This window comes from Phoxinus phoxinus (assembly GCF_949152265.1).
Source record: "Phoxinus phoxinus genome assembly, chromosome: 11".
Lineage (NCBI taxonomy): Eukaryota > Metazoa > Chordata > Actinopteri > Cypriniformes > Leuciscidae > Phoxinus > Phoxinus phoxinus.
Window position 1 is genome coordinate 12,468,054 of NC_136886.1, and position 18,119 is coordinate 12,486,172.

At 36.1% G+C, this 18,119-nt stretch overlaps 1 protein-coding gene across 9 annotated transcripts in view; it reads left to right on the plus strand.

Annotated features, from left to right (window-relative positions):
• Window positions 1-1,770: 1,770 nt before the first annotated feature.
• opa1 (OPA1 mitochondrial dynamin like GTPase) overlaps window positions 1,771-18,119 on the plus strand; it is a 38,137-nt gene continuing 21,788 nt past the window's right edge. For 2 of the 9 annotated variants that reach the window (XR_013799464.1, XM_079627499.1), the window contains exons 1-19: window positions 1,789-2,015; window positions 3,634-3,952; window positions 4,307-4,403; window positions 5,166-5,273; window positions 7,390-7,478; window positions 12,271-12,324; window positions 12,429-12,533; window positions 12,625-12,711; window positions 13,053-13,166; window positions 13,310-13,390; window positions 13,479-13,553; window positions 13,655-13,726; window positions 13,852-13,951; window positions 14,053-14,183; window positions 14,406-14,478; window positions 14,556-14,628; window positions 14,718-14,833; window positions 17,073-17,137; window positions 17,399-17,475. Coding sequence is in view for 6 of the 9 variants with exons in the window: in XM_079627499.1 (XP_079483625.1) it covers window positions 1,987-2,015; window positions 3,634-3,952; window positions 4,307-4,403; window positions 5,166-5,273; window positions 7,390-7,478; window positions 12,271-12,324; window positions 12,429-12,533; window positions 12,625-12,711; window positions 13,053-13,166; window positions 13,310-13,390; window positions 13,479-13,553; window positions 13,655-13,726; window positions 13,852-13,951; window positions 14,053-14,183; window positions 14,406-14,478; window positions 14,556-14,628; window positions 14,718-14,833; window positions 17,073-17,137; window positions 17,399-17,475 (1,865 nt within the window). In the remaining 3 variants the exon portion in view is untranslated. Of the gene's footprint in view, window positions 2,016-3,633; window positions 3,953-4,306; window positions 4,404-5,165; window positions 5,274-5,970; window positions 6,019-7,389; window positions 7,479-10,133; window positions 10,290-12,270; window positions 12,325-12,428; window positions 12,534-12,624; window positions 12,712-13,052; window positions 13,167-13,309; window positions 13,391-13,478; window positions 13,554-13,654; window positions 13,727-13,851; window positions 13,952-14,052; window positions 14,184-14,405; window positions 14,479-14,555; window positions 14,629-14,717; window positions 14,834-17,072; window positions 17,138-17,398; window positions 17,476-18,119 lie in introns of all 9 variants that reach the window. The other 7 variants (XM_079627494.1, XR_013799466.1, XM_079627495.1 and 4 more) reach the window with 7 other exon arrangements.

The following is an 18,119-nucleotide window of genomic DNA, read 5'->3' on the forward strand; positions in this document are numbered from 1 at the left end:
GAAATAAACTGTGTTTTTCAGGTCTAACAGTAGCCTAGTTTTCAGAGACAGAAATTCAATAAAGTAATCAAATGTAAAATAACACTGGTCTTCACTGTATAAATTAAATATAGATTAATCCTCAAAGTTACAAATGTTATTCAGACAAGAGCAGACAAGAGTCTTTTGTTGTTGTATTAACTTTAATGACACAGACAGCAGCATATTAGGCCACTATATTAGGGATCATAGTCATCTGTGGACATCTGTGGACATTTTCTTTGTCATCTGTTTATGTTCAGTTAACCAATGTTTACAAGGATACTCGCCAAGACGGGCATTTTTTTGTCATAACTTTGTGTGAAGTTGTCCGTTCAAATGCCAGAAGACGTGAAAGAGAGCTCAGTTTAGCAGTTGTTGTGTAGCTGTCTGGGTGCACACTCGGATTTTTGTGCACAGATATCTCCAAGTGTGGGTATCTGGAAGCTTGTTTCCATCGCAGAATAACACAATTTGAAATATAATTGCAACTTTTTATCACAAAATTGTGAGTTTACAACTTTATAACTCGCAATTATATATATATATATATATATATAACACACAAAACAAAACAAAAACGAAAGCACTCTAGTTGTCGCATTTTTTTTACCCTATTAGCACAAAAGCATCTGGAAAAGTTCTCTTTCAGACTAATTGTCTAAAGAAGAGAAATAGGCTACTCCACACTCAGTTGGCGTAAATATCAATATCATAGCATCATCCCAAGAGGTAACATAAGCGCATTCAGCCCGAACAACTTGTAGTCTACTATATTTAACAAGAACAAAGAGCACTGCCAGTTTAATAAAATTTGACCGTGCCAAATGAAAACACTCAAGATTAGGCTACACATTCAGTAGGCTACACAGTCTTTGTTCAGGGGGACAGTCCGGGGACATTCATAATAGAAAATAATAAAATAAATTCTTAAGCTTAACTTGGTCTGCGAGGATGACAGTTACAGTTCTACAGTCATTTCGGTAAATGTTAAATCAAAGATTCTAAAGCTAGTCGTTCAATATAGCATATAATGCACTGTGTCACTTGCCCTCAAGTGGAATTTATTTGTATTGCAATCACAAGTTGAACCTAAAATTAATCTCAGAGGTTTTAAGCCTAATGCCTACAAATGGGACTTGAGTTTTACAATGTCCCAATTTATATGTTTCATTACCCTCTGACTGCTAAAAATCTGACTGCTTTCTATATACTTACAGACACTTTATTTTCTGAGAATATAATGTAATTAAGAAATCTTTGATTTTTGGTGTTTAGTTTAGTTTATTTGTTTAGCACATGTTTAGTACAAGTACAAAACTATACAAGGAGGGAAGGAAGCCACTCTAGGCTTGTACAGAGTTCCACTCCTACTCATATTAATTCATGAGACATGCAGCAGACTAAACACTCAAAAAAACAAAAATAAAAACAAACAACAAACGAAACAAAGCAAAAGCATAAACAGAAGAAATAATAATACAAAAATCATAAAAAAACAACAATACAAAACAAAACACAATGCAATAACATAAAAGATGATCAATCCAGATAATAATGCAGAAAAAGCAGCAATATCTAGAAAGGACTACGTGTTGTTACCTTAGTGTTTTAAAAAGTGGTCCTTAAAACAATTTCTTCTCCAGTTATACTGTTCATAAAAAGTCACATCTTTACATCATGTCATTTCAGATTACAAATAAATAAGAACATTTTCGATTGCATGTGACCCAGACCGTGACTTTTATTTTTGCCGACTTTTGTTTTGAAAGCATGGCGTCACGCAGTGGACCAGGAACTACTTTCCACTCCTCCAGCAGCAATTGACACTGGTGGTGATCGCCTGCTTGCTATGCCCTTGTTAGCCACGCAGCTAACCTGAGTGCCACATTTGGAAAGATGAATTGAATTTTATATCGGAAAGAGATCTGATAGACCCCTATATATTCCGTTATTGCCAATAGCAGGATGTTACGAGCCGGAAGTGTAGTTACCTGGTAAGTAGAGTAACGTTAGCTCTTTTGCAGATACAGAATTTAACGCAGATACAGACTGGAAACCAGGTGATTGGATATATAAATAAAAATGTCTAATCCCATATGTGATATAAATACACTAATTTATTATTTTAAAGGTCGATTGACTGTAAAGATTCGCCCTTAATGACTAATGTCACTGGGTATCGTTTCCTAAATGACACTGACAGGCTAACGTTACACTAACGTTACTTCACTAAATAGACACCACCCGAACACTGACACACTTTTCACGTGTTTAGATAAATGACATAAATTATCAACAACAATTCTACATGTATATCATAACAATATACTTAAAATATAGCTAACAGTACTAATTGCTGTCTAATTATGCATATTTACTCTTACATATTTTAAAGCACTAAGTTAGCCGTTGGACAGCTGCTATAGGAACCACCAATATCTTCTGAGTTTTTATTTTGCGTTCTTGCTTGAAAATGTATTTTAGTCACTTAAAAGGTAACATTTTCAGGCATTTGTTGGTCTATTAACACAGCTGTCAAATTTGGCACTTTATATCTTATACAGTGATGTGGTTTTACATGCTGCGTGTGTCTGACAGAAAGCTGGAGACCCTGCCAATATTTAGGCTAGATTAAAATAGATTGATATTTTCCATTAAAAGTTTATTTCTTAGATTTATTAACAAAAACCCTAAAGTTAGGCAATTACAACTATAAATTGGCACACTGCTTGAACCAATAGTGTTTTGTTTACCATTTTTAACCCATTGTAACTCTAGCTTCCAAGTCATTCTCATAGTTTCAAAACATACTTTTTTTTTTTTTAGCTTTGCAAGACCTAAAATTTGTTACAGCTGTCAAATTCAGCACTTTATATCATATACTATTTTGTGGTTTTGCATGCAGCGTATGTCTAACATTTTCACTATTTAAATAGCTTTTTAACAATAATTATGTTAAACACACTCATACACCCTAAAAACCCTAATGTTACTCCATAACAACTATAAATTGACACACTTTTGATAGTAAACTTTTGCATTGCGCCAGTTCTATCAGCTGGCCCATTACTTTGATACTTGCTCCGGGCCATCGAGCCAATCGTACTCTTGAGCCCTGCATTTGAACAATATAGCCTAATCTATATTATTACATATATTGTTATTAGGGATGCACCGATATGAACATTTAGGCAGATGCCGATACCGATAATTCTTTATATTTGAAAGCCGATAACCGAGATATTGGCCGATAAATCTAAATCCAACTTTTTATAGTATTTTTGAAAGCCTGATTACAAAATCAAAAGTCTCACCATTAAAAGCCATGTCCCAAGCACACAATTATAATGTTCTCATTATAATTTTATGTAGCCTATATGACAGACTTGCGCTGCACATGTTGCACAGCTTAAGGAATTAGTCCATTATTTATCGGCTTTATATCGGCCATTTTTTTTAATTGAGCCGATAACATTAAAAATGAACATATATCGGCCGATACTGATATGGTGGCCGATATATCGTACATCCCTAATTGTTCTAATCTGGAAAATAAGAGACTCAGAAGAGTATAAATGTGTCAGAATGATCACAGTGTCTCTCTCTCCACAGCATTGCCTGCAAGAATCTGCTTCCCTCCAGAATGGGGGTAAAGTTCAGAGTTCCGTTGCAGAAACTGCACCCATTCTCTCGTGCCATCCATCACCGCTTCTCTGCTAACAACAATCCACAAAGACCACCTCACTGCTCAGCGGCGCGCCATTACACGTCTCTCTCCAGGCTCCCCATGCGTCCTCCCAAATCCCGGTCAGGAGGACACGGCTATCAACAGCACCGGACATTCTGGGTCGCCCGACTTGCTGCCAAACTGCTGAAACTGAGGTACATCTTGCTGGGCTCAGCAGTTGGAGGTGGATATACAGCGAAAAAGGTACGCTTAACTATTTGGTTGTGTTGAGCCAATTGAAATGACTGACCTCAAAGTCATTTTACTTGCACATGCAGAGTCTGAATTTAAATCTGAATTTGAATGAACACTGGGTGTGCTGTTTGTCCTATTTCAAACAAGATGCAGATATTTGGTTTTCAATGCCATGTCACTGCCACTAGCAATTCCAACCATGTTTAAAAAAAAACAAACAGATTAAGCATGTGACTTGTAGATTTATAGTATCAGCCATCCTATCAGTTATCAACAAACATACTATTGGCTGTTGCAATCAGGCTAAATGTTTATTAGTGAACTAATAGTCAATAAATTCTGTCTGTTCTGTTTTTTTTACAGACTTATGATGAATGGAAGGAAATGCTTCCTGATATGAGCCAATACACATGGGTTGTGCCAGACTTCATTTGGGAGCTGAGTGAAAATATTGATTTAGGTAAGTCATATTTTGATCTAACAATATGATTATGCTAGGGATTCACCGATAGGAAATTTGGGCTGATACAATAACCAATTATTCTTTATATTTGAAAGCCGATAACCGATATATTGGCAGATAAATCTAAATCCATATTTTGCTATATTTTTTTTGAGAGCCTGATTGCCAAAATAAAAGGCTTACCATTAAAAGCACTTAAATCAAACATAAAGTATAGTAGACTAGTTTGAACAAGTGTAAGATTCCTTAAATTTTAAAATGAATTTTACACTCTGATAGCCAAATTCATTTATCAAAAAACAAACAAAAAAACAATTGCTTCACAATTAAATAAAAATATGCCTAAATAATACAAACAAGTTATTAGACCACAAGTACAAATAATAAAAAGTCATGTAGCCTCCTCATGGACAATAATGAAATTATTTTAATTAAACCATAACGTTGATGAAATTAATATGAGAAAAATAAATGTTATATCTTTTTTTAATAATGCATCAATGTTCTTGCAAAAAAAAAAATCTAAAATTAATATTACTTTTTTAAAATAATAGCATTGCTGTTTGAGCTGTGTGTGCTAAGGCTAGTCGAGAACGATAACATTAAAATGAACATATATCGGCCCATACTGATATGGTGGCTGATGTGTCACGCATCTCTAGCATATGCTGTTGTAATTATTTTGTGTTTTTAGGGCAAGTGGACTGGATACATTTGGTTGGGTTTCTAATGATGTCATTTCTTTGCCCCCGAATAAAGACAAGCTCGCCAGGGCTTTGCCTGAACTAGAAGAGATAGCTAAACTACTACCGGATATGGACAAGATCGGAGAGAACTTCACTTTCCTGAAGAGCCTCCTCTCCAGCGGTAAGCGATGTCTTTCACACACACCTCATGATGTCACCTTAATATGACACAAACTGAATAAAGAGGAACAACAGATAATTTTTCTAAAAAAATGAACACTTTTATTCAGCAAGGATGCCATAAATTGATCAAAAGTGACAATGAAACAGTTTTCAAGATTCATAATCTCAAGAAATGTTCATATTTCATATATATATGCAATCAGCATATTAGAATAAATTCTGATGGATCATGTGACACATGAGAAATGGTTAGCTTCGCCGTCGTAGTTTACAGAAATGTTTATGAATGTCAATTTATGTGAATATGTTTGAATGTTAAGATCTTTAAAACTTTAAGGTGCAACATCTAACCATGAGGTCCATGTGGTTTGTCTCTGTGATTTTTGCCAACTAAATGGATCAGTTTATTCTTAGACACTGCTTTGCTTATAATAATTTTTCATATATATGTAATCAGTTTCTTCCTAATGGTAATATGATGTTGAGGCATTTTAAGATTTTTCACATAAGTCTGGGTCATTTATTTGCTTAACATGTTTTCCAGTGTGCTGGACACTGCTTATCCGCTAGAATCCCAATCCAATGTGTAATGGAATGAGCGCTCCATGCTTTTTCTACAGCCTTTATTTTATTTTCATTTCATTTGTTCCTCTTGTTCCTCCCTTCTCCTCTCCCTCCCTCCACGTTCTTCACAGGTTTGGGTAGTGAAGTCAATGGAGCTTCTGGTCTGCGTCTGTTATTAGGTGTGTAAATGCCTCACTTAGCGTGCCTCGATTCCTCCTGATCTGCTGCACTGATGTAAAATGGATTTAAGTTGATGGTGGGGTGTGCGCCTCTAAGGATGGACCAGCAAAACAGGGAACAATCTTTAAAATATTCCTATAATCTAGAAATCGCTTTATTGTCTGTACAGAGCTACAGCTTCTTTATGTGACAGAAGCTTAATATTATTAAGCTTAAAAGATAAAGTAAGCTTCCTGTTGCTGTTGCGTTACAGTGTTGCATTGTCTTTCAAAAGTCTGGGGTTGGCCATGTTTTTTCGAATGTTTTCGAAATAACTGTTTTCTATTTCAATATATTTAAAAATGTAATTTATTCCTGTGATGCAAAGCTCTATTTTCTGCAGCGATTACTCCAGTCTTCAGTGTCACATGAACAGAAAATTCAAAGAAACAGCATTTATTTCAAATATAATTTTTTTGTAAAAATAAAGGACTATACTGTCACTTTTCCTCAATTTAATGCATCTTTGCTGAACCAGTGTATTAAGTTCTTAAATAAAAAAAACAACAACTAACTGACCCCAAACTTTTTAACGCTAGTGTATATTTAGTCTAAACTGGATCACAAAGACTCAAGTGTTATTTAGTTTGTTTGACTTTTTATAATAGACCCTTAGCTGAGATCTTTTAACTGGATGCTACAGCGTTCAGTTAACAGGTCACTCACAGTCAGTTTCAGATGCATTTACAGTTACAGTAGAGATGCAGTTAATGACACTAACAGGTTCTGTGAATGTGGATTTCTCCGATTTTAATTGTCTTGCCACTTGGTCCCTTGACTTCACCTTCTCCTCTCTAATGATTTTGTGAGCCCTTCCCTGTGTTTGCCACTTTCTCTTTTTCCATCGATATTACTAACTTATTCTGTATGTGTGAAGGTCTTACAGCTCAAGAGTTTTGAAAAGTACATTGACTGAATATCTAATCTGAATTCTTGCTATCTTAGAGAGGGAACGATTGTTTTGAACCTCATTTTTATATAATGTTCATATTCCTGGTCATGTTTTCTATAGCATATTGCACATATTTTCTCATACAGTGTATATTCTCATTACTACACTCACCACAATCTTAAAATAATATGCTCTGTTATGTAGTCTTAAAGTGTGCCTTGATAATTTATGAACTATTTCTCACACATTTTTTCACTGTTTACTTTTCAAACCTTTGAGTCTCTTTTGGGATATGGTGACTTGATGTAATTGCTTTAAACAACAAGCAAATATATGCTTTCGCATGCTAATTTTTGTTGTCACATGACAGTTATTCTTTCTAAATGTCGAAAAAGGGGAATAATAATTAGTATCTGTATGTTGTATTTATTTTTTCTAGAAACCACAGGTGATTCAGCCCTGAGAGCACCAGATATCCCACCAACATCTGCAGCCACGTCTGACGGCAGTGATAAACAGTTCAAGAAGGTAAATGTCTCTCTTTTCACTGCATAAATGATGTTAACTTTCAAATGGCTTTTCTGAATGCTAAAGCTTGACCATAATATTAGGATGGCTCTTTTCATCATTTAGTATATCCAGCCATTATAATAATTAAAGCAGCTTAAGTTTTTTTATTTGCATTTTCCTGCCAAGCTGTGTTGCTTGGGCTTTTTTCCAGCTTTAACTGAGTTGCCAGTTGCTTTGCTATTGTTTTGACTATTTACTATAAGGGGCAACCACCATTGGTTGATGGCTATCCTGATGTTTTGTAGTCCTGGTAAATATAGACACTGTTTCAGTAGCTTGTGGCAGGCAACTTGCTAATGCTGAAGTTAAGTTTCTCTTTTATCAACTCTTTCCCCGTCATTGCGGAGTTAATCTCGTCTTTTATGAGAAAACGCTTCCCTGCCATTGACAGGATCTTACTGCTTTCCTTGTAGTCGCTGTTGTAAGGTAGGGGGCGCTGTTAAGCATCTCCTGAACTAGGCTAGTACTGTCTCTCCAGATCAAAACACAGGCAAAGAAGAAGCAGAATCGAGCGATCTCATATGTTAGCTGATGCATATGAAAAATAATGTGATGATCAACAATAAACAGCTTATAAATCAAAACGGCCTAATGTTACAGAATTAAATATGTCGACCCACGAAGTACTATATTGTGAAGCTTTGGACTCAGTCTACTCCATCTATGTTTTGATCACCGTACTGAATCTGATCCAGATGTAGTCTTTGACAAAAATGTGATTTTTCTCAGCTTTTTGCTCAAAATGTAGCTTTTTTTTAATGAAACTTACCCACATTCAAGTGTTGATAAAAAAGGAATGCATGAAATTCGCATACAATGGATTGTTTTTGTTTAAAAGCAGAGGGTCTGTTCTTATTTTTTATATATTGCATGTTCAGATTATTCTGGGGGCCATGTCATTTTTGTGAAAATGAACAAAAACGCTGGAAAGAGTTAAGCTGCCCCATTAATCAACTAATTAAAATTGTTGTTTGTGAGCAATCTGCACTTTACTCTTGATATTTTTCCTCTTTTGGACACCACATTATTTGAATGAATTGTCTCTCAGTGTACAGATGTCTCTTTTTTTTTTTTGCAAATGTTTTTGAGATATCTTTTGTCATTTTTAGCTTCATGCAAGTCAACACTTCTTAATTTTAGATGTTCTAAAATCTTCTTTTTCCAAGGTGTTTTAAAGGTCAGATCCAGTTGCATAACCTATATATGCAAATCCAAAGGGTTCACATATCATTTGTCCTGCAACTGTATTTAAACCCTTATCCCAGGAGATTGATGATTCATTTATGTCATTCTCAGCTTATTGTCTGTCTAAAAGCTTCCCTCACCTTAACTCCATGTTTGTCTGCCATGGTCATTTTGTGCTCTCTGAGAAAAACTCTCTGGTGCGTTCTCCAAGAGCAAAGATTTACTACTTGATATGCTAATGTTTAATGTCAGTGTTCTGTTTTTCATTTTCTTTGTTTCATCACTCATGAATCACTCTTTGTCTACTGTGGAAAACGATGTACTTTTTAGTTGATCTTAGATTAACACAGAAGTTTTTCATATTAGCATTCCTAAAAGAGCATATATCCCATAACATGTCTTAACAGACAAGGTTGTAGCAGTTATATTGGAAGTCTAAGCATATTTACACTATCATTTAGTTTGGGGTGAATACTTTATAAGTTTATACTCTTATTCATCAAGGATGCATTAAATTAATAAAAAGTGACTACATTTATAATGTTACATTTTCCCCCCCAATTAAATTCAGTTCTTTTCAAATTTATTTTCATCAAAGAAAAAATGCTTCATTGTTTCCACAAAAATATTTAACAGCACAACTGTTTTCAACATTGATAATAATAAGAAATATTTTTTTTAGCACCAAATCCGCATATTAGAATAATTTCTGAAGGACCATGTAACACTTAAGACTAAAGTAATGGCTGCTGAAACAGTGATTTGGATTTGGAATAATATTTAACTATATTACCGTTTTACGATATTTTTTGATCAAATACATGCAGCCTTGGTGAGCAAAAACATTAAAAAAATGTTACCTACCCCAAATTGTTGAATGGAAGTAAGTGTGCGTAAGACGAAATTATACAATAATTGAATTAGCCTAATACATATATTCGGAAGCAGCGGTGTTTGAAAGATGTGTCGTAAATATTTGCTCGCTTCAGCTTCAGGCTTTGCACTGTTCTGCTACTCAATCACTTATTCCTCAAATGCTTGCTTTGCCTTGTAGCACTAGTTTTACATGAAATTAGTTCATCTATTAAAACTTAGATGTGCCCTTACTGCAATTATAGCAGCTTGACAACATTGACTGTGAGTGCAGGTCTTGAATGTGACTCAACATTATTACTAGTGCGAATAAATGTTCTCTTTTTAATATCCTCTGATGTTCGCAGTTCAGCTTTTCCCCTCCCGTTTGCTGAGAGACCTTTATGGTCAGTTCTTATGCTCTTGAAGATTTTAGGTTCGCCATAACCGAGTTCAAAACTACTATTTGATCAAGACCAGTGAGGCGGACCATTACCCAAAGGCTCTGCCATGTCCTCCTATTGATTGTAAGCAGGTTGATTGACTGCCCCTCTCTGTCACTGTGCCGTCCCTCAGCAGGGGCTGCTCAGCGAGCTCATTCTCATTCAGCAGCAGATCCAGCAGCATGAGGAGGAGATGCGGCGGGCGGCAGCCAATAATGCTCCGCCTCCGCCGCTTGAACCCAGTCCCAGCCCGGCCCCGAACCCCAGCCCCTCGCAGTCCAAACGCAAGGTGAAGGTCCACTCCCCCACCACCCCTCTGACGCCGTGGCTCTCATGCCAGTCTTTGACTGCCCCACGCCATTCGATTTTAGTTACGTTGTGCTTTTGAAAGGATATATTGAATTTCTGACACTCAAAAATACATATTTCTCTAGTTCTTATTAGCTGACTATAATGAAGATGTTTATATTTGTAATATAGCTAGCAGAATGGTGGAGGTATTCACGACTGGTGTGAGAGAACTACAGCTTTAATATACTTAAGTTACAAGCCAAATAAGTAGCTTGCTCCACCCATCCAGGCGCCTGTTGGAAATATGTCCTAAGCGAGAATTTAGCTTAATACGCTTTTGTATTTTGATTTAATCTTAGCGTCTGTTTGGTTACCGTACATGCTCTTCCCACCTAAATGCTGATTTCACTGTGATCTTATTCCATCTCATAGTTTATATAGTGGGGTTTAAAGTCTTAGACCACTAGATCAAACTTTTTATTTTATTTAATAAATAAGTTTTCATTACAAAATTTAGGGGATACTATAGTTGGGTTAAGTTGTCACATAGCCTGTCTCTCTTTAAACATACAATTAAAAAACTGACTTTAATTAGAATAACTTAAAAAAATTATGTCCTCTAAAAATTAAATGTCAATGTTACGTGTTTTATCATTATTTAGATTTAGCTGAATAGCCTATAATAGTTGTTTATGGATTCTATTGTGACAACTTACCCCATACAGTGCAGCAAAATGCCTTTCTATTTTAGAATGTTCCAAAGAGCATTTTGTGATCTTCAATGGAAAGAAATCTGACATTTTTGTACAAATATTTTCACATGATCAGTCACAAATTTGCTAATTTTATTAGTGACCTTGAAATAGAGCAGAATCTTTATGTATATAATATTTCTCATTCAATTAATGCTATACTGTTTCTTGGTTTATAATTTTAGCTACAACTTAAAAAAAAGAAACATTTATTTCCAAGATTAAATAAACTTTATTTTTTAAATCTCAGATTTTCAGTGTGGTCCCAGACTTTTGAACCCCATGGCTTATGCCATAGACATTGATTTCTAACTATCAAAGTGACTTTAAAAACGTTATACTTAAAAAATAAAATAAAAATACAGTGAAATGTTTTAACGTTTCATTCAAGTAGCTTTCATAAGACCCCTATTCTAAACAAATTGTTATTGTGAAAGTAAAAAAAACTTGCAGTCCATCTAATACTAGCAGTATAAAGTCAGTTTTGTATATTTTCATAATTTTTGCGATAGCCCAAACTCGATCCATTCTGCCTCGCTCATGAAAAACCCATTTATTTACACAGTCCCACGTGTACAGTTTATATTCACTGCATGGAGTGGTGTGCCGTCCTGCCACATGGAGTGCAGTGCACTTTGCTTCAGCTGTTGGCCAGCAACATTAACCTCTGCCTAACACCAGAAACAGTTACATAGTCTGTCTGCTCATAGGCAAAAGACATGTTATTTAGCAGAAAACAAACAAAAAAACATTTTAAATCACACACCCTTGTATTTTACCTAGACGTGTGTTTGTGTTTGATGTTTACCTTTGTGTCCTTTCCTTTGTGTCCAATCATTCACTGCTTTTCTGTGATTTGCCCTGTAGTTTGTGGTGTGTGTGCTCAACAATTGCATTGCAGGTGCGGGCCAATAAATGATTTAAGAAGCACTTTTGATGCGTTGATTTATAATCTATGCATTCTTCACCAATCGTTTGTTTGTTTGTGTGTGTGTGTGTGTGGTGACTTGTGTAAAGAATAAATGATTGATTAAATGCTTGGAAGTGTAATTTCTTGTCTTTGCATTAACTTGCCTTTCCTCTGCTGGGATACTCGCTGGAATTGAATGCATGAGATGTGGATTGTTTGTGCAATGACTCTTACAGGGGGATATTAGGAAGATGATCAGCTGTCCTGAAAAGAAATAACATGATCATAGTCTGCTACATTGTTTCTTGTGCTTACAGTCATCTGATAAAGAAAGAGTTGATCAGCTTCAGGAAGAACTTCTTCGAACTCAGGTATTAACTGTTAAATGTCATTGATTTTAAGCCATGGTTTTGAGTTGTTAATTTTTAAGTTGTTCATAATCATTTTATACTCAATTTCTCTCATGTTTGTATAGATGAAGTACCAACGGATGCTGGAGCGTCTGGAAAAGGAGAATAAGGAGCTTAGGAAAGTCGTATTGCAGAAAGATGACAAGGGGATTCACCAAAGAAAAGTCAAGGTCAGATTTCAACAGTCTTTTTTGTATCGGTGAACACAAAGAAATCGCTGGGTTTCGTTGAAGCATTTATCCTGTTCTTGATCCTGTGCAGAAGTCTTTGATTGATATGTACTCTGAAGTCCTGGACATTCTCTCGGATTATGATTCCAACTACAATACTCAAGATCACCTGCCAAGGGTCAGTGTTATTCTTATTTATTCTTCTTTTAGAATGTCAAATATTTACTCAAAACTAGTGACTAGTAACTATTTTGAAAATCGATTAATTTGTAGATGAATCTTTAATTAATTGGGTATTCTTTCCATCCAAAAATGTATATAGAATGTATGCTGCATTTAGTGCTAAATGGTTTAAAATATAAAGATTACAATATAAAGTCAGAATTTTTTTTTGTTTTTTTGCTGGTAAAAGTTATAATTCTCTGTAAAAGTCACATTCCCTCCTCTGAACAGAACATATTACTGCAATCTGATTATTTCCCTGTAATATGGCCTCATAAAACACCTTCTCTTCTTTAGGTGGTAGTGGTTGGAGACCAGAGTTCAGGAAAGACTAGTGTGTTGGAAATGATAGCTCAAGCTAGAATCTTCCCCAGAGGCTCTGGAGAAATGATGACCAGGTCTCCTGTCAAGGTGCATTCAATTAATTCACTTCCTAACTTCTCCTGACCTCTGATTTGATGCTAAAAAAAATAGCATCTAATATTATCAATGTTGAAAACAGTTGTGCTGCTTCATATTAGTGATGCGTTTACCTGACTTGTTTTATTCTGAAGGTGACATTGAGTGAAGGCCCTCACCATGTAGCAATGTTCAAAGACAGCACTCGTGAGTTTGACCTCGGGAAAGAGGAGGATGTAAGTATCTTAAAATGATGTTGTACAAGTTTGTGAGCCTCTATATTTGTCTGTCAGGTCACTGAGATGAGGTCCTTTTCTTTTCTAGCTTGCTGCATTGAGGCACGAGATTGAACTCCGGATGAGGAAGAGTGTGAAGGAAGGTCAGACAGTCAGCCCTGAGGTGAGACCCTTGTTCCTTCAGTCCTTTGTGAAAACATTTACACTTCAATCTGCCTAAATGATTTAATATTCATCATTCATGTGTTTTCTATTTTGTCTCAGACCATTTCTTTAAGTGTAAAGGGCCCAGGAATCCAGAGAATGGTGCTTGTTGATTTGCCGGGGGTTATCAGTGTAAGTTTTGTGTACATTTCCATACAGTTTTACTCATCGCACATAATATAAGCTTATATATCTATGCAGAACATGTTACACGACTTGATTAAAATGATGTCATTGACTGTTTCATTTGTGTACAGACTGTGACAACCGGCATGGCTGCTGACACAAAGGAAACCATTTTTAGCATGAGTAAAGCCTACATGCAGAATCCAAATGCCATCATCCTATGCATTCAGGGTGAGTTTTCACTCTTTCATTAAAATATGTGTACCATCACTGTTTCTAGCCAACAACACTATTCATATTTCTCTGTCTCTTGTTTTATTTCTCTCTTTCAGATGGCTCGGTAGACGCAGAGCGTAGTATAGTCACCGATCTTGTCAGTCAGATGGACCCTCAGGGCAAAAGGACCATCTTTGTTCTTACCAAGGTTGACCTGGCAGAAAAGAATCTTGCTAGTCCGAACAGAGTAAGACCTTTAGATATTTCACTACACGAAACTCCCAATACTAAGTGCTACCTGCTGTATTAGCCACTAGAGGGCGCTCCTTTTTATCCTCTGACACTAAGAAGGAAATATTAAATACTGTTATGGGCAGGTGATGGCATTCATGGGAATGTTTTACACTTCATATACAAGATTAAAAAATGTTGTTACTTGCCTCAAATTATTCATTTTCTCTATTTGTAGATCCAGCAAATTGTTGAAGGCAGATTATTCCCAATGAAGGCATTAGGCTACTTTGCAGTAGTAACCGGCAAAGGTAAAAAACAATGTAGATCTTTCTCATTTGCATTTTGCTGGATTTAGATGTCATTCAAACCCGTGATTGTTTTGTAGGCAGTACTAATGAGAGCATAGACTCCATCAAAGACTACGAGGAGGACTTCTTTCAGAACTCAAGACTGCTGAGGTAGGACTCAAATGCATTTTTCTACGTTACCTTTTCTATAATCTAGTCACATGTTTTTGATTGGACAGTCTTTAACCAAACTGCTATAGGGATGGGATGTTGAAAGCTCATCAGGTGACCACAAAGAACCTGAGTCTTGCTGTGTCAGACTGCTTCTGGAAGATGGTGAGAGAGTCAGTGGAACAACAAGCAGATGCCTTTAAAGGTAAGATGGAAAAGAAATACAAAATGTGCAGATTGGTGCGTCCCCAGGACCAGGATTGAAAATCACTGTTCTGAAGCCACATGATAGCATTCTGTGAAGAACAGACTGAAAGAATGTTTTTTTTTTTTTTTTCCAGAAACATTTTTATTCACCCTCTCTCGGTCATTTAATTTTTGTATTCACTATCCTTTTAGGACAGTGGTTCACAACCAGGGAGCCGGGGAGCATTAGTGGGGCCTTATTGAACTTACAAGGAGGCCTAAAGATCACTTGAAATAATTTAAAACAACAACAAAAAACAAACATTAAAATAATCTGAAATTATTACAAATTATAAATAATAAATATAAAAACACGGCAAAAAAGGTAAAAAATATCAGATTTTCTAGACTTGGAAAAGTCATGTAAATTAATACAATCTTTTGAACTATTTTAACGTTTTTATAGTTAATAAACATTTTCTTGTTCAATCAGGTAGAAATTGTGAGTAATTAAAAAATCCTTATTCTTAATATATATACCCTTTTCTCCTTTCTGAGTTCTGAGAAGCAGGTTGGGTTTCTATTTGCTCCAATAGCAAAAGAAAAAATCCCTGATATCATTTCTAATGATTTTTCAAAAGGGGAAAAAATATTGAGAGCTCGATTACGGTTGTCGGAAGAGAAAGGTGTCAAATGTGCCGTCACTCCCTGTGTTACAAACACCCTCACAACAGGTTTTATGAAATGTAATTCCAAGCTAATGTAACAAAGTGTAGTATTACATATGCACACAATTTAAAAAAAATCAAACCATAATATAGAATTGCTAGATTTACGATGTTAATAATTAGAAACGCTTCATCAAAGTCTATGAAAAAAGGTCCATCCTTACTCGGTATATCAAAAATAACAAAAAAGTCATGGTTCCTCTGATTATTCTTATGGACAATGGGGAGCCTTGAATTCAGAAAGGTTTATGCCATCTGAAAACCATGAAATAAAAAAGGCACATGGACTGTGCTTTTAAGTCTTTAGTTTGATTATTGCTGTTTTTATCCCTTAATAAGATGTTGATTTTCAAGGGCATTTTGAGAAGAGTACACATCAGCTCTCAGGAGACCCAGTAAATAAACCTTAATAGAATCCAAACCAACAGCTCGACAGCCACTTAACTCTGAAACGCACCTCAGCAGAGCTGTTTCCCCAGTCCTGTGCGTGCTGATTCCCGTCACACTTCTCCTCAGCTCAGACGTTCTGCACAGGGCACGCTGTAGACCTCCACGCTGCCAATTAACAGGCCACCCCTGCTAACGCTCTACCTCTAGATTTATTACCTGACCCGGGACGCTCCTCAAACCTTTGTGTGGGCTATCGATCTCCACAGCTGCACCAGGGCCGGCCCGATAACCAGAGCAATTAGCGTCATCTCCATTGTGTGAGCGAGACGTCCGGCCCGTGTGTGTGCTGGGGACGCGGGGTCCCAGGGGAACGTGGGGTTGCTGATACAGTGCACGCCTGGCTCCAGGTGCATTGATCACGAGCACAGCGCAGGCTATCTGGTGTCCCTGTTCGGGGAACGAGACCGAGATGGGAAGTGTCTGAAGAATAGGGCTGTTGTCACTGAAAAGTTTGTCAAAGTTCACTCTATTATTTTAGGTGGCTAAGTGAACTTTGAACACATTGTTTTATAGAAAATCTATGTTTTTAGTATGACATCAATAGCCAACTTACTAATTTTTAAACCTACTGTACATCTGACCTACTTGCTACAGTCATATAAACTGAAATGGAAATGTTATGAATTTTGTGACACTTTTTACTGCATGTTAGAGGTACTGAGGTTTCACTGTTGTGACCTTATGTAAGACACTGTCCATACAATTATACCATGGATAGTCCAGCCAAAAATGTAAATGTCAAAATGTTCCAAACCTGTTTGAATATCTTCTATGTAACAGAAGAACACATTTTGAAGAATTTCAATACAGTTTTGGTTTACATCGACTTCTATTGTAAGGACAAAAAATACAATGAAAGTCAATGGGAATCTTCTTTTGTGTTACGCAGAAGAAAGTCATACAGGTTTGGAAAGAGTGAATAAATGATGACAGATCTGTCATTTTTGGGTGGACTATCCCTAATTTTAAAAACATAAAAAATGGCTTAATACTTATAACACTTCAGATTTGTTTCCTTTACAAATCTATAGATATTAATGAAAATTATCTAAATTGAGCTTTTCTTTCCTTGTTGACCAGCATCTCGATTTAACTTGGAGACTGAGTGGAAGAACAACTATCCTCGCTTACGAGAGCTTGACAGGGTAAGAATCAGCTCCTGGCTGATCTAGACTAGATCTTTAAGTCTTGGACGCCTTGTTAAGTGTATTTTAATTTAAGTATGGCATATAATCAATAAAACATTATTGAATATTAGTAATATAAATATGTTGTAGTAGAAAGAAGTGGAAATAAGTACTTACAATACTGTAATGTACTGTAAAAGCTCCTTAATACGCATATGTGATATGACCATAGCTCAAGTTTATGTTTTATACTGTGTATGTCATGCTCTTTATTCATAGAATGAACTTTATGAGAAGGCTAAAAATGAGATCTTGGATGAGGTGATCAGCTTGAGTCAAGTTACACCTAAACACTGGTGAGCACTTCTCTTTTCATTAACTATAAAATGAATTGTAGGACTTTGAAATCGCTTAAAAAATGTCAACAAATTAATAATGCATGCTGTGTGGATGGCTTCTTACTAATTTTGTTCTGCCTACTCCGTAATTGACTGTTCGCAAAGGCCCGACCCCCTTAGTTACTGTCGCTATGTCCGACAAGCTACGCCGCTTTCACGTCACACCATGTTCTCACGCAGTGAAAAATACATTGCAGAGCAGAGAGGACACTGACAACACGCTGACAGACAGGACAGACCAGGTTACTTTTCAGTTACTTTTGATATTAAACATATTAAACAAAGTCTCATCTTTCAAATTTGGTCATTTTTTAAAAGAAATGTAAACGATAAATACCGTTTTGTGGCTCTTTAATGTGTCGTGACAGATCGCTGTAGAGCATCAGTTAAAGCTGCTCGTGAACCGATCATTTCTTCCTTCTAGTTAATTCATAGCATCAAATAAACATGAATGAACATAAGGAATGTTGTTTTAACCGCGGAAAGACGTCAGTACACTCCGTTTTTCAAGTTCAAATTCTACCATGTCAATCTACTAAATCTCCTGACTGCTTTATCAGACAAATGGCGGATGGCCGTTTGGATTTACAAAAACACGAAGT